The 16,570-nt window shown below is 37.2% G+C and overlaps 1 protein-coding gene across 3 annotated transcripts in view; it reads right to left on the minus strand.

Moving 5' to 3' along the window:
* Positions 1-16,570, minus strand: part of ZEB2 (zinc finger E-box binding homeobox 2) — a 129,746-nt gene that overhangs the window by 22,484 nt on the left and 90,692 nt on the right. For all 3 annotated transcript variants that reach the window (XM_053596490.1, XM_053596489.1, XM_053596491.1), the window contains one exon: positions 13,041-13,112. In XM_053596490.1, coding sequence (XP_053452465.1) covers positions 13,041-13,112 — 72 coding nt within the window. The remainder of the gene's footprint in view (positions 1-13,040; positions 13,113-16,570) is intronic.

Genomic DNA, 16,570 nt, shown 5'->3' on the forward strand with positions numbered 1-16,570 from the left:
GTGCAATGTAGCAATTATGTATTTATCATATAATCTGGCTTTTTCTCGCTTCACTACATGAAGACAAAGGGACCTAAAGAAATGATTGTAAACCTAGGTAACTGTATTTGTCATGTTTTTGAAAAACAGTCTTTGAATTAACAACATCGGTGATAAGAAAACATAGAAAATTATTTTTAATGTAGTCGTTTGTATCGAATCTTTTGGATTAAAGGAACACATACTCAGCATTTGCTGAGGCATATATATATTCTGGTGGCTACTTTATATTTAAAGTTGACTAATTAATGAATATAAGCATTTCACCATTAAAAATGCATGTGCGTGTTTTTTGCAGAAGGCGTCCAAAATACGTATTGGCACCAGATACCTAAAAACCACCGTGAGGGATGGGATGATCTTTTTCTCATTACACAGCTATACGGGCAGCCTCGCAGGGCCTCCGACTGGTACAGAGGCGTGTAAGAAGCCAGGGAAGGGTCGTCAAGAGCAATGGACAAGTTTTCTTCTCTTCCCAGGAATCAGTACAGTGTCTTGGCCTGTCTCTCCACCCTCGCTTTATCATGGCTTTCTCTAGGGAACAAATGTTCAAATGGCACCGAGAGTTCCCCAGGTATCAGAGCGTCAGGAGGGAGAGGTGAAGAAGAGTGGGCAGGGGACAGGCTTCTGCAGTGGTCTGCAGGATCCAGTGGGTCTCCCTACACGGCAGGGGGTGGCCCAGTCAGGGGCAAAGTCTAATTTTAAAGTTAGATTTTATAGTTCGGGATTGTGAACATCAAGATGTAGAGGCTACGATCCCTTAGACAACTTTGACAGCGGTATATTGATACAACATGATAGAATCCATGACTTCTCAAAAAATTTCCAAGTTAGAATATGCACTCATTTTCACATTACTGTGTAATCTTAGAAATTTGGAATTTGTATATTACCGATTCTAAAAAGTCTCAAACTATTTTATTATATTTTAGAGGTGTTTACAAAGGAAGGTGATTTTGCCCAGCAATTCAGTGCTCTTGTTGTTGTTTTGTGTAGAGACACACAAAACCTAAGAAATGTTATGAGACAGTCAGCAGCGTGGATGTTACCTGGGAACTTGCTTGAAATATAAATTCTTGGGGCCCACCCTAGGCCTATGGAACCAAAAATTTATGTCTTAACAAATCCTTCAGGAAGTTTTGACTTGTGCCCGGGTTAAGAACTACTCTTCCAGAAATTCAGTCCTCCACCTCACATAGTTAAGTAAGAAGTTCAGTAACATGGTTCTGGAAACAGCACAGAACTACCTTCATGTTGGGTGGGCTTCTCCCTCAACTTGAGTTCACACCCTCCTTCTTCACCTACTGAATATGACCTGCAAATCTCAATCATTGAATTTATCACATCATATAATCTTTCGCTTACATGTCCGTGACTGACAGAGCATGAACTTCATGTTATTCAGCTTCGTGTCAACAGTACCCAGCATAGTGGCTGGAACACAGTTAATTATTCAATAGTTAAATCGTTAGAAGAGGTTTATGGTCCTTGGATTCCTCGTTGTGGCTCAGTTATTTCATGTTTTTGCATCTCAGTTTTTTCATCTGTAAAATGAGCCAGTGTGCACTTTCTGGGGTATCCCCAAAGTTTCAGAATTCCATAATTTCAATTAATCAACTGTCTTAATCAATTTGCTTTTTATTCACTGGCTAGAGGATTTTATCTGTATTCTTCTCTATTAAAAACTCAAAACAAGGGGGCAGCGCCTGTGGCTCAGTCGGTAAGGAGTCGGCCCCATATACCGAGGGTGGCGGGTTCAAACCCGGCCCCGGCCAAACTGCAACCAAAAAATAGCTGGGCGTTGTGGCGGGTGCCTGTAGTCCCAGCTACACAGGAGGCTGAGGCAAGAGAATCGCTTAGGCCCAGGAGTTGGAGGTTGCTGTGAGCTGTGTGAGGCCACGGCACTCTACCGAGGGCCATAAAGTGAGACTCTGTCTCTACAAAAAAAAAAAAAAAAACTCAAAACAACACAGCTTTCTGAACCACATATGCAGATTAAGAAAAATATCTTACAGGTGTCTAGAAACAACAGACAACATCAAAAGGAAAGTAGTACATATTAAATATTTGTTGAATGAATGAATGAATGAGGCCGTCAAGAAGCTTGGGGTATCAGTTATTTCTTGTGGGAACTCTTGCTGTGAAGTGGAGATACTGCTCCTAATCACAAAGAAAGCTAATGAAACTGCAGCAGTCATTAGCCAGGAAGTGATCGGGCTTCTTGGTATACACTGATTACAGTCTGAAAATGACCCTCCCGTCTGTCCTGCCAAGAGCTGTTTTTCTTCTCAGAACCTATCTCTTATTCTACTTTATTTTAAAAAATTCAATGTTCCAAATTAACTAAGAATGATGATTTCTATGACAGGTAACTGACTGACAAAAATCTTCCAACCTATAAAAATGTGACAAATACAATAAAGTATAATCAGGACTTGTTACATGATTTTCAGGGCTCAGTGTAAAGTGAAAATGGGAGCCTCTCGTTGGAAAATTGCAAAGAATTTCAAGACAGTAACAGCAGAGCCAACTGCATGCAAGGGGTCCTCAGCAGGGGGACCGGTGTGACTGCACAGGTAGCACACCCAGGAGGCTGGCCCTGTGCGGGAGGCAAGATCCCACCAGGCTCCCACTCCCGTACCCACTAGCACAGTCCAGTTTTTGTTTTCTTCATTCTTGCTTCCAATAAAATTTCATTAGAAAAAAAGGATAGAGTGGGGTGGAGTCCAAAATTTCTAGTCTAATTTTCTCATTGAACAGGTGACACAAGGAAGGTACAGTAAGGGTAATGATAAAAAGTTACAGAACTAATTTCTGGAAGACTATATGTAGGATTTACACATCCTGACTCTTAACCCACTGCTATTTCTACTATATCATAGTGACTCGATGTGAGAGGAAGAGAGAATGAGAGAACTCCAGAATTTTAGTTTTTCATCATACCTGATCTAATACCATTTGAACAAGCCCTACATGCTGAAAAGATTGCAATGATACTATAAATAATTCTTTTTTTTTTTTGTAGAGACAGAGTCTCACTGTACCATCCTCAGGTAGAGTGCCACGACTTCACACGGCTCACAGCAACCTCTAACTCTTGGGCTTACGCGATTCTCCTGCCTCAGTCTCCCAAGCAACTGGGACTACAGGCACCCACCACAACGCCCGGCTATTTTTTTGTTGCAGTTTGGCCAGGCCTGGGTTTGAACCCGCCACCCTCGGCATATGGGGCCGGCGCCCTACTCACTGAGCCACAGGCACCGCCTGATACTATAAATAATTCTAAATCACATTACTATACCATGAAAATAATATGTGAAAAGAGAATTACAATGCCAACTTCAGTATATATATGTGTGTGTGTGTGTGTGTGTGTGAGATAATATATCACACATACATACATATATACACACATATAAGTGGCTATATATAGATGTATACATGAAATATTACACTTTAAACTTTTTGTTTGTTTGTTTTTTGTTTTTCCATGTCCCCACTCTTCTGAATCCTAGGTAATTATTTCATTTTTTAGTTTTTTACTGGGTGATACAGGAGACCCAGCTGATCCAGACCTGGGTCCAGTGGGGCGAAGAGAAAACATTATAAAGTTCTCCAGCCTCCCCACTCAAAACACTTATTTAAAGTTTCCATTTAATCTTCATGGATTCTATTTTCCTCATTTGAATCGTTCTGATTTCTAATCAAGTTTCTAAAGGCACTCAGTAAAGAATAACTTTGCAAAGCACCTTGCAAAGGTGAATTTTTATTATTAGCTATTAGCTATTTCGTGGTTATAGTAAATAAAATATGTCTCAAGCTTAACTTAGGACTAGCAACTAAAAAAGAACTTTATTCACGGTTCATTTTGCTTTCCCATTTCACATACTGCTTGTTTCCCACCCCCCCATGCTTAATGACCTCCTCCTACATGCGTTCCACTTCTTCAGACTAAATGAAACTGTGTCATCCCCTGATAATATCTCATCCCTCACAGCCCTTTCCCACAGAGCCATTCCTGCTTCCATCTGTCTTGACACACAGCACAAGAAAGGATGGGTCAACATACTCCTTAATTTCCACTACTGTTTCAGATCAGTGTTCTTACTTTGTCAATTCACTCATCACTTTATTCACTAATTCAACAAACAGCCTGCTTGCCAGCCATCCACACTGCGTAAACCGCTGCACCTGCTGAAAGGGCATACGGAGTAGAGTAGACATAACTACCCTCAAACTCCACTCTGTCACGGTGTTGTTCTCAAGTTTAAAGTCATCCATTTCACCACCATGTTTTAGGACACTGCCTACTACAGTTCAAGCAAAATGATACAATTCCATGATGATATTTCTCCCAGGATGCCATCGCTATCATTCTATATTTAGTAGAGATGGGGTCTTGCTCTTGCTCAGGCTGGTCTTGAACTCCTGAGCTCAAGGGATTCTCCCACCTCAGCCTCCCAGAGTGCAAATATTATAGGTGTGACCCACTGTGCCAGGCTCCCACACTTCTTGTGATATTACTGCTAAAAAAAGACAGGTTCTTGGCTCAGTGCCTGTAGCACAGTGGTTACGGTGCTGGCCACATGCACCAAAACTGGCGAGTTCGAAACCCAGACTGAGCCAGCTGAACAAAATGACAACTGCAACAACAACAACAACAAAATAGCTGGGCGTTGTGCCAGGTGCCTGCAGTCCCAGTTACTTGGGAGGCTGAGGCAAGAGAATCGCTTAAGCCCAAGTTTGAGGTAGCTATGAGCTGTGACACCACTGCACTCTACTGAGGGCAACAAAGTGAGACTGTCTCAATTAAAAAAAAAAAAAAATGACAGGTTCTTGTCCACTGCTAAGGCTACCACCTAAAGCTATTCCCTCACAACTCTTCTGGTAAATAAATACTTCATCTTTCTCCCAGTCTCTGTTTGCATTTCAGCGTTTCTCTCTTTTACACCAAGGTGCACACTCGGCAAGTCTATGTCCTGAAGAAAACCCTCCCTAACCCTTGCAATCCCTTTAAGACACCTCTCTATTGTCCTGTCTCCAGTACCTCTCCCTGCACTGCTGGAAACCCTCTGCAATACTGAACACTTTGCATTTGAACCCACATAGCTTGCTGTATTTCAAATAAAATTCTTAATCCATAATCCATATATTATTATACTCAATAATAACAACAATGGCTTGCAAATAATTGAACATGCATTATGTCCTAACATTGTGCTAAACATTTCATACACGTTTCTTTTTCATCTACCATTGTTTTATTTGCCCAGTTGAATAAAAATCCTTAATAACCGTGATCATTCTCTTCTCATTGTTTCTTTCATGATGCCTAAAAAATGCCTCGGACTTAGTAGGGTCTCAGTAAATGACCCTATTGATTTGAATAGTTTTAGCTATTGTAGAAGCTATAATTTTTTTTGATAAATTTTGTCTTCCTGTCATTATGAGTTTTGCTTTTTCTTCTGGCACCATAAAATTAGGTGTTCCTTAATGGCAAGAATGAGATCTATTTCTTTAAAGTTTCTTTCTCAATAAAAAAAAAAAGTATAATAAAATCATATAATATTAAAAAAAAGTTTCTTTCTCAAGCCTCAGTTCAAATTCTGCACATAATGACACTCTCACTGAAAATAGATGTATTGTATGTATCTTAGTAGGTGTTAATAAGGGACACATGTTTTATTACTTGTTTATTGATTGTTGTCCTGAATAAGAAGAAAAGAAAGATATTCCTTGCCACTTCTAGGAGAGCAACTTTGTTAGATTCTACCTATGACTGAAATCACGAGGTGTTTATCTTTCTGTGTCTGGACTATTTCACTAAGCGTAATGTCTCCAGGTTCATCTATGTTGAAAATGACAGGATTTCATTTTTCTTTACAGCTGAATATTGTTCTGTTGGATATACATACTGCATTTTCTTTATCCATTCATCTGTTGATGGACATTTAGGCTGATTCCAGAAGATGGGGAATATAGGGAAAGAAGGGAGAATGAAAGACTGGGTGATGAGTAGAAACTGCAGTTAAATGGGAGAAATAAGTTCTCATGGTCCATTGTATAGTAGGATGACTCAAGTTAATGATAATGTACTGTGTATTTCAAAATAGCTTGAGGAGAGGTTTGTGAATGTCTTCATCACAAAGAAGCGATAAACGTTTAAAGTGATGGATATGCTAATTACTCTGATTTGATCATTACACCATTTATACATGTATTGAAACATCACATTCTACCCCATAAAGATGTAGAGTTATTATGTGTCAATCATAAATAAAAAAGGATATGATTCCTGATGCTAGTAAGTTGTCAAGTGAAGGAAAAATCTTTGACAGCATTCATCATCATTATGCACAAACATTATAAATACTACTAAATTCTTCTCTACAATTAAAGAAGGGATGCTAGATAAAGACAAAATGAGATAGAAAACTAAACTATTTCTTAATCTTCATATTTTAACCTCAAATGCCAGAATAGTGAAAAGCATTTGTCCTACAACTTGTGTCTGTAGCTTTCCAGGATATCAAAGGAACTTAATTGGCAAAGGCTCTCAAAATTGACTGTTTAGTCATTTCATTACAAATTTGTTAGATATTGTGTTTTTGTTTTCTAGAGAAGAAGTTAATGAGGAACCAGTGTGAAGGGAGGAAGCAGTTTACAATGTATTCATTTCTTAATGAATAAAAATAGCTTAAAGCTTACTTGTAGATGCAAACAAACAAACTGGCAAAACAAAACAGAACAGGGTGAGCATCCAGTGTCTGTTAGGCATTGTACCAGGTGCTTTAAAAATGACACATCATTTAATCCCTACAGTGAGGCCTGTATGTAGGGAATCATTTTTTTCACTTAACTGATGTAGAAATGAAGGCTTATCAATTATATACTCAAGTTCTGTAACTAGTAATTGGGAGAGACAAAAATTTCAAATGTAGGTTATCTGTCTCTAGAGTCTGGCATATTCCAAAGCAATAACTGCCTCTCATATGTAAAATAATTTATTAATACATATTATTACTGTAATATGTATAACAAGTTTAATGACTATAGTTAGTCCATACAGTTGGTTCTTGGAAAATGGTTTTTATTGTGTTGTGTAAGGTGAAGAACTGAGGCCCAAACTGGCCTTGCCCAGTTTCTGGATGTAAGGTGCTTCTTTATTCCTTTAGCAAAGGAAGCACACATGCAGGTGGTTATTAATAGTCCTTTATAACTAGAGTACTAGATTGTCTCAGTAAATATAACTTTTACACATTCAGAGAGGAAAACATCAGGGTCCTATTGAAGTCCTGATGTGCTGTGAAACTGCATTAATGCTAATGATAACCGTGTACCTTAGATCCTTGTTACTACTAGTATATAGACAAACGTATGTTTATAATGCTCCTAAGTTTTTCCATTTCTCTCCATGTTCTTAGGAGATAGTTTTTTTCACACACTCTTAAAACTTCTACCCAATAATTTCATTCTGAATTTAGTTCTTATTACTACTTGGAAGTTGTAGGGTTCTTTGTACAAAAGCTTTTTTTTTTTTTACTGTTATTTGCATTTATTTTATGTTGCATCTATTCCCGTGCCATAAGTTTTTGTTTCTCCAGTTTCTTCTGGGATATCTTTTTCTTCTGTGCTACCTCTTCTTCTGGTTTGGGAACAATCTGTTCCTTTTCAGTAAGGATCATCTCAATGTGGCAGGGGGAGCTCATGTATGGGTTAATGCGACCATGAGCTCTGTAAGTGCGGCGATGCATCTTGGGTGCTTTGTTCACTGGATATGCTCAATGACCAGAGAATCTACATCTAAACCCTCAAGTTCAGCATTACTCTCTGCATTTTTAAGCATATGCAGCAAAAATTCAGCACTCTTTTTGGGCCACCGACCCTGTGTCCAGCCCCACTGTTTGGCCTGGACACACCTACCAACTCCACCATTATAACGTCGGAATGGTACACATTGTTTCTTTAAGGTGACATCCTTCAGATACTTGGTGGCTTTTCGTATATGCATACCCTTGATGGCCTGGGCAGTTTCACGTGTGTTCTTAAAGTGAACACGAAGATTTGAGCCTCTTGACTTGCATGACTTTGTGGGGTTTTCTGGGTCAAGTGAATAGCGAACCATTTTCACAGATCACCTCAGGCCGCTTAGGGGAAGAGGAAAAGCTTTCTTTATCTTATGTGTGAAAGCATTACAATTTTCTTTCTTTTTTTCACACATTAAAACCAGTGAAATTATACAATGTAAAAAGTTATTAATATAAATCCAGGTTTGCGATTCTTGATGTTGTTATAAATCAATTTGGCTGTCCTGTTCATCTAACTTTGTTGTAAAAAAAAAAAAAAAGAAAGAAAGAAAAAGTAATGATACTCTAGGTCAGTGTTTTTCATTCTTTTTGTTTTTTTGAATCTCACTTTTCTGCCCCTGCCCCCCAGTAGAGTGCTGGCATCATAGCTCACAGCAACCTCAAACTCTTGAGGTCAAGTGATCCTCTTGCCTCAGCCTCTTGAGTAGCTGGGACTACAGGTGCCCACTACAATGCCTGGTTATTTTTTTCTTAGAGACAGGGTCTCGCTCTTGCTCAGGCTGGTCTTGAACTTGTAAGCTCAAGCAATCCACCTGCCTAGGCCTCCCATAGTGTTGGGATTACAGGCCTGACAGCACCCAGCTAAGTCAGTGTTTTTTCAATCTTGTTTATCTCATGGCAAACTTAACTTATAGCTAAACTTCCACGACACACATAAATTACGTTGTTCAAAAGAAAAAGAGTAAAACAAAGGATATACTTAGTATGCTTTGAGCATCTTTAAAAAATAATTTAATTAATTAATGATCTTTAAAATTTTTCACAGCACAGCTAAGATCCTCTTATGGCACACCAATGTGCCTCGGCACACAGGTTGAAAACCCCTATTTCCCTTTGCTTTTAACAAGTTGATTTCAGAGACTTAAATCCTGGTTTCACTCTCTGAAGATACTGACTCAGGCTCCTCCACAAGTAATGTTTTCCCCTACTGTGGCTTCCTTTATCAGAATCCATTTTTTTTCCATCAAATATTCACCCATTCATTCATTTTACCAGTCATAATGTATTCCTTGTGCATTCTCTGCTGTACAGGGCACTTGGAGGCAAAACAGAATAGTCCTTTTCTTCTGGCAAATGTTGTTACTTACCAACGTCAATATACATTATTTATTTAATTGCCTCAATTATGAGATAGATAACAGGATAATCTCCCCCATTTTTTTAGCTGAAGAAATCTCTTCATGAAATTAATGATTCTAAAAAGGGAATTTGGACCTTAAAAAAAGGGTTTACAGGAAGGATGTGGGCTGACAATAGACAAGGACATGAAGGCTAGAGAACAGTAAAATGTAGCTAAGCCTTTGTAGTTTGGAAGCCTGGAATAAAGTGAAATGAAAGTGCCTGGTTGGTTCCTTCAAGCCAGGAGTCAAGAACATGTCAACCCAAAAATATGAATGCGATGTACGAGTGCTGTTTGTCTCTCTTTCACTCCCTCATTTCTTCAAAAACCCTCTCTGATCCAGACCATTCCACAATCTGTGGCAATAAAGTCACCCAAACCCCACAGGTTCCTTGGAGGAAAATGTCATTCTAGCTTGGTATGGCCAGAGAAAAAAGTCAGGAAATAGCTGCATCTTGATGAGGGGGACTTGGGAGAGAAGGAAGAGATGGCCCATTGGAAGGAATTTCAACCACACAAAATGCATTATTTCAATTCTATGTGTAGTTAGCTTCCAAAGCAAAGCCAAGCACAAGAAGTGGTGAACTTACAGCTAGGAACAGATATATATTTATTTCCTAAAAGAGAAGAGCTATAAAATGGGGATCGACAGTAAATACTTAATTACAAGCCCAATGCATTTGCTCAAATTGTTTCAAAGGCAGTTATTTGAAGTTTTAACCTGAGTTGAGCATTCTCACCTCTAGAAAATCCTTTGCTTCTGTATATTTAATTTTTTTCTCTTTTCTTACAATTTCTTTTCCTAATAAATTAGATTTTTCTCCTTACTCACTAGGAACCCTGGTCTCAGCTTCCTGCTGGCTTCAATAAATACACTCTCAGTGGTAAATCTCATAGATCTCTCAGGTCAGACACTATATGAATATATTTGCGTGACTCTCAAATCCCTATCTCTAGCCCTGACTTCTTGGGTTTCAATTCCTCATTTCCACCTAGCATTTATCTATTCCCATATATATGAAAATACTTATGTATAAAGTCCGGTTCAAGATCTTCTCAAAATTGGATCTTTCTTTGATAAATATAAAAGCAGCAAGCATTGCTGTATTCTAAATATGCAGATCTGTAAAATTGAAGCCATTTAGCCTCCACCATCCAGAGAATCAACTGGTTGTTAGGAAGAAGTCATCTTGCTAATTTTATCACTGTCTTCACCATAAGACAAGATTTTTATTACTTCCTACCTGAATAACTACAGTGACTTTGAGTTGGTCTCTCAGAGTCTGGTCCCTCCTCCCCCCACCCCCAGAAATCATGTATAATAACCAGGACCCAAACTATTCTGCTTAATACTCAATGTTCTCCATCACCTGATTTCAACTTAAATGTCTAGCTTTATTTCCCTTAAATAGCCTCCTAGGCCCCTCTGATTCAGCTAAATCTTTTTGCTCACTGTCCCCTGAATAGATACCACATTTCCCCTCTTGGTTCCCATAGAAAGACCTTCCTCACTCCTCTATGACTACTGATGTACTTAGTTCAAATTCTGTCTCCTTCATAAAACCTTACATGACTACCCACCCCAAAGGATCTCTCCCACTTCTGTAATTCAAATAATTATGGCTCCCACCACTTGTTGCATATTTATTGCTATCTTTCACTTACTGTACATCATTATTTTTTTCATGTGTGTTAGTCTCATCTTCCAAATAATTATTTTTTTTTCTTTTCTTGAGACAGAGTCCCAAACTGTCGCCCTGGGTAGAGTGCTGTGGCATCACAGTTCACAGCAATCTCAGACTCTTGGGTTTAAGCGATTCTCTTGCCTCAGCCTCCCAAGTAGCTGAGACTACAGGTGCCCACCGCAATGCCCAGCTATTTTTTGGTTGCCGTTGTCATTGTTGTTTGGCAGGCCCCGGCTGGTTTTGAACCCCCCAGCTCCAGTGTACGTGGCTGGCACCCTAGCCGCTGAGCTACAGGCGCCGAGCCACATCTTCCAAATTCACAGTCACAAACAGTGAATTCATAGAACACATTCAATGAATACGTATTGATTCATTTATTGACTGAATTCATATGAACTATAAGGAATAGTAAGTATTATGAGAAAAGGGATCTCAAAGCCTGGTGAAAAGACATTCAAGATTGATTTTTAAACCTTCTGCATAGAAACAATTTTTATTAACCTCACCTCACTTTAGACTTGAGGTGTATACAACAACTAGTAGATTGTTATTTTGAGAGATAAATTTTCATTTGTGACACTTTAAAAGCTTATAAATGTAATAAAAATCACCTTTCATTTATGCTTAAAGCTAAAATTTAACATTTATCTTTAAAAGGTACATGAGGCCATTTTTGATCCCTTTAGTTGGAACGTTATGGAAAATATCTAATACATAGTATCTCTTTATTATTGTGTTTTTATGTGAAGTTATTTTGTCCTGTTTCTTTTCTATTTTCACATTGTGATAGTACTCCTGAAACATAGAACATTAAAAGTAGAATTATTCTTAATAAGAAACTAGTTCAAGCTATTCATTTTACAGTTACAGAAACTGAGTTCCAAAGAGGAAAAGTGATTTTTCTAAGGTCATGATATAGTTATTGCCAGAGCTATGTTTAAAAATTAGGATTATTGACACCTAATTCTATACTTTTGCTATCACCACATATTGCATAGTTTTATTTTTGTACCTTAAATTGACATTATTCAAATGAATAAAAAAATAATTTTTTCATTATTTCTATTTTATTATACCCAAGAAAGTGATTTGATGTTTTTATGTTATTAACAAGAGCTTTCTAAATAGAAGCACAGTGTAAGCAATTTATTATGATGTGTATCAGCATAAGGGATATGTATATGTCTTAATTATTTACATTTCTGAAACAATAACAGTGTTTTTTCAGTGTTTTGTGTTTTGTTTTGTTTTGGAAGGTAATTTTGCACTGGGAGCTATGTTAATATTTGTAATGGCAGTGTGGAGAACTATTTGAAACACTAAAAATAATTAGTCTCACCCAGCAAAGGAGAGATAAACATAGTGAGTCAATGTAAATTTGTGCCAGTGACAGGAGGAAGTGAAAGAAAGAAGTTGCCATTTTTGTGAAAAAATATGGAATTCCACAGTTGTGTTGAAACTACATTCCATAGCAGGAGCGGAGTACTACCTTCCCACTGTAATTGTTTTAGCTTCATTTAAAAGAATTGAAATTGTCAATTCTTCTCTAAAACTTCTGCCTGGAAAACACTAGAGGGGCTAAAAGATACAGAAAATTAAAAGTGAAGAAAGAATGAAAAGGAACATGGGTGACTGATTTTTGTGAGGATTGTTCATGGAAATTTATCTTTCTGAAAAAAGATTTCATAGTCTAAATTATGCCATATTATTTAATTCTCAATGACTGATATCAAGTGGTAGCTAGTAGAGGCAGATCATTTTCCAATTTAAAAATTATTTTTTCAGTCTTTTAAAACAAAAATTACTACTGGAAATTCACCCAACTCTTGCTCTGAAAGGATTCATTCATATAGTTTAATATTCTTTAGCTTCGCAGGCAAATTAAAAACATAAGAATAAAGGATGTGTTTGCTTAATAAAATACCAACATGTAGAGAAATCTGATTTGATACAAATTATTAGAGATACAAAATACCAGAGACCTGTGAACTCTGGCTTGCTTGTTAAGTCAAGATACAAATGGATTGGTCAGTGTTTCTTGACTCACTGACTCACTAAACCCATGTGACACAGGACAAATATGATCTTAGTGTGCTAAACACAACTCACCTGTACCATTGTTAACTGTGGTCTGGATCGTGGCTTCTGGCCCCATCGTGTCATAGTCTTCCTTCATTTCTTCTGTGGAGGAAAATTATCTTTAGTATTTGAAAATTGTAGAAAGGCTTACTATACGAAGCATGCCAAACACAGGAACAAGGAAGACTCTTTTAAAGGAAACAGAGAAAAGGCTTGTTGTAAACCTCTAAACAATAGCTTTGTTCAGGCAATTGAATGAACCCAACAGTGCTGGCTGCACAAGAACTTATTTACTTTAAGCATCACTGCTGCAAACTGTGAAAAACAGAGGTGCTTATTTGGAGCCAAGGAAGGGCTTTTCTTCTGGTGGCAGTTCTAGTGACAAACAGGGGAAAGATATTATTTTTTCAATAAGCGTCAAAAGCAAGCAAGTATTTGTACTTATGAAGAGGCACGCTAGCTGCTATGCCTCTGGTAGCTCAGCCTGTTAGTGACAAGTCAGAATTGCCCATTTTATTTTCATGCTATTCTTTCTGGGCAAGCATTCTTTTTAAAACACCCAATTCCATATATCAAAATTTGGAATGCCCAGTTTATACAACAAGTATCTCAGTGGTATCAAAAATACTTGTTTCACAGAAACTTCTAACCCATGCTTTCCTTATTCCCTTCCCAACCGTTTCATAAATATCTTTCCCTCCTTAAGCATTTATGCCCCAGTAGGTAATCAGACTCATTTTCTGAAGAAAAAAATATAAATCTAACAATAGCTCAATGTTCTTGTGAAGATGAAAATATTTAAAGTTGAATATTCATAGATGATTGAAGGTCATTTTCAAAATCTGCAATATTTTAAAACAAGGGAGTTTGAAGAGTAGGAGAACTCTCCAATTATTTTCCCACCAGTTTGTAGAAGATAGAAAGGGTGGAGCAGAGCAGCTGGCAGTCAAACATCTTTTGAGTAAATACATTACACATAAACTTTTAAAAATTGTATTATTACAATGATAATACTGATGAGAATCAAAGGTAGTCCAGGCTGAGTATCTCTCTGTATTAATAATAATAATTTTACTTAAAGCAAGAGAAACTTCATAAATTCCGACATTTATCCAGATTGCTCTTTGCTTATCACATTCTAATCTACTCTGATAGAAAAACAGGCTCTAAAAAAATGTTACAGAAAAATTAAAATATGTTTTACAAGCAGTGACCTGCAGCCAAACTGTTCATGGCATTAGATCTGAAAAATCATGTTCCTCTTAAGGTAGAAAAACACAGAGATACACAGATGCTATTTTAATGCCATTGTTTATAATAGACAATTTGAATGATATTTGCTTGAGCTATGCAACTACTTTAAAATTCATTCCTGACTTAAGAGTTCTCCTTTATTTAAGGGATATTTTCACAGGGACATTTTGCCTAGAAGGTTTAGAATTTCAATAAATAGCGATATTGCATTGTCAATTGTAATAATTGATCGTTTGAAAGGCTCCCTCATCTGGTATTTTTATCAGTCTCTGCAAAGAATTAAATTAAGGTATTTCTGAGAAGTTCAGTCCTAGCTATAAATATAGCTTTTGTGTCTTTCTTCCTCACTCATCTCATGTGATTTCTGGTAGCCAAGAGTCACAAGAATCATAAGTTTTCCATCTGAGAGCACATCAAGTCACTGAAGGGAAAACAGTTAACAGCATTTTTTTTTTTTTGCATAATAGTGGTAATGTTCAAGATTTCTGCTGCACTTCCTTCCTCATTGTCATTTTCTTATGAAAAAGTAAAGAGAAGTTACAGTAGGTGGTTGCTTCCCAAATTAATAAATGCTGGGTCTGCAAATGTGCAGTCGGCACTCTGTGTACAGGGAATTCTGTAGTATTATTTAGCTGTTACCCTTTTTTTACCAAAGATTGTGCAACCGAGATCTTTCAGAGACATTGGATTGAGATGCTTTCAATTTTACCTAGAATCTATTTTGCTTGGGTTTATTGTTTTTTGAATAACAAGCTCAATTTATTAAGATGAAACAGCTTTTTAAGTATGTATTTGAAATGTCATGTATACACACCTATTTAGTTAAGTTTCAAGTGGACTCAGATTCAGGAGGATGTAATGATACATAGTTTAGAAATATCTCCTCTGAATTAATGGCAGTCTGGCCACCTGCCTGCCTCATGCCTAACCTGAAACATTTTCCAAGACACCTCTGAATCAGCATACATACTGTGTCTAAAACCACACAGTATATTTATTTTTGAAACACTTGTAAAAGTTTGCATTTTCCAGTCACCCCTGGGATGAAGGTTTGTAAAAATAAAGAACACTTTCTCCCTTAAGATGAAGAATCCTTGAATAAGCAGAAAAAGGCCAAGATGCAGGTGATTTATTTAAGTCTGTGTCAATGATAATGATGTCATGGTTTCCAGCACACTGTGTCCACCCCATTGTGGGACGAAAGAATGTCAAGGACAATTCCAAACACAAAACTTTGATTGTGCTGGAACCGGAAAGGCACAGTAAGAACTCCACTGCGCTCTTCAGTTCAAAACCTGCATCCTGCAGACAAAGTACAGAAAGCATGGGAGAAGGGGCACAGGAGAGAGCGCTTATCTCAGAGTAAAGCTATGTGCTGAGGTATGGCTGTAGACAGCCAGGCACCGGGGATAAAACACTACTAAATAAAACAGCACCAGAATTAGAATTATTGTCTATATTGTGTGTTTTGAACAATAAATAAGAAAAATATTTTATCAGAAGAAAAATGTGTTATCTAAGAGTCAGGATAAACAATGAGTAGCTTTTTAAGACCAATTTCTTTTCATTAGACATCAGGGCACCACATCAGAGCACTTTTAGAACAATAAAAAAAAAAAAACAATAAATCATTACTAATCATTAGAACTAGACAGGTAATAGCCAGGGAACTTTCTTGGTCCAAATAGCCAAATGAGATTAGGGATTTACATTTTATTTAATTATTGTGACTCCAGAATGCTAGTTTATTTACCATAAAGGTAAGAGCAAAGAACAGCCTGTTCATTTGTATCACAGGCACCATTAACTACAGGTGATAAGAGGGTCTGCAATGCGTTCAGATGGATTACTGTATATTAAAACACTTAGAATTATGATCCATGACTAACACAAAAAGTTGCTACGATCAAAAACTACTCCAGCTTGACATTGCTGTTTTGGCTGTTTTTCAACTATTGATCTTAATTTTTTCAAATTAAACTTTTTTCTTTTTAAAGAAGTTTGGGGCTATACATTTGTTATATCATTATTAATTATTCCTTTAAGGGTGGATATTCTAGTAATTGGTCCTTACCCTTGATTTCTAGATATTAAAATTTAAAGCATCAGAACATTCATTCTTATAGCCCTGCATATCTAGTTCATTAACAAATATGAATAGCTAACACCAGCTCATTTAAATAGTATGTCTTACATGAGTTCTCGCCACACTCTGTTTCTGTCACACTGCTCCCAAGAATCATTGGCTCTTATTATACATGTAAATGGCTATCATAAAAATAAAAATTTCATTTAAGATTGTTAAT

Source organism: Nycticebus coucang, chromosome 7 (genome assembly GCF_027406575.1).
Source record: "Nycticebus coucang isolate mNycCou1 chromosome 7, mNycCou1.pri, whole genome shotgun sequence".
NCBI classification, from domain to species: Eukaryota; Metazoa; Chordata; class Mammalia; order Primates; family Lorisidae; genus Nycticebus; species Nycticebus coucang.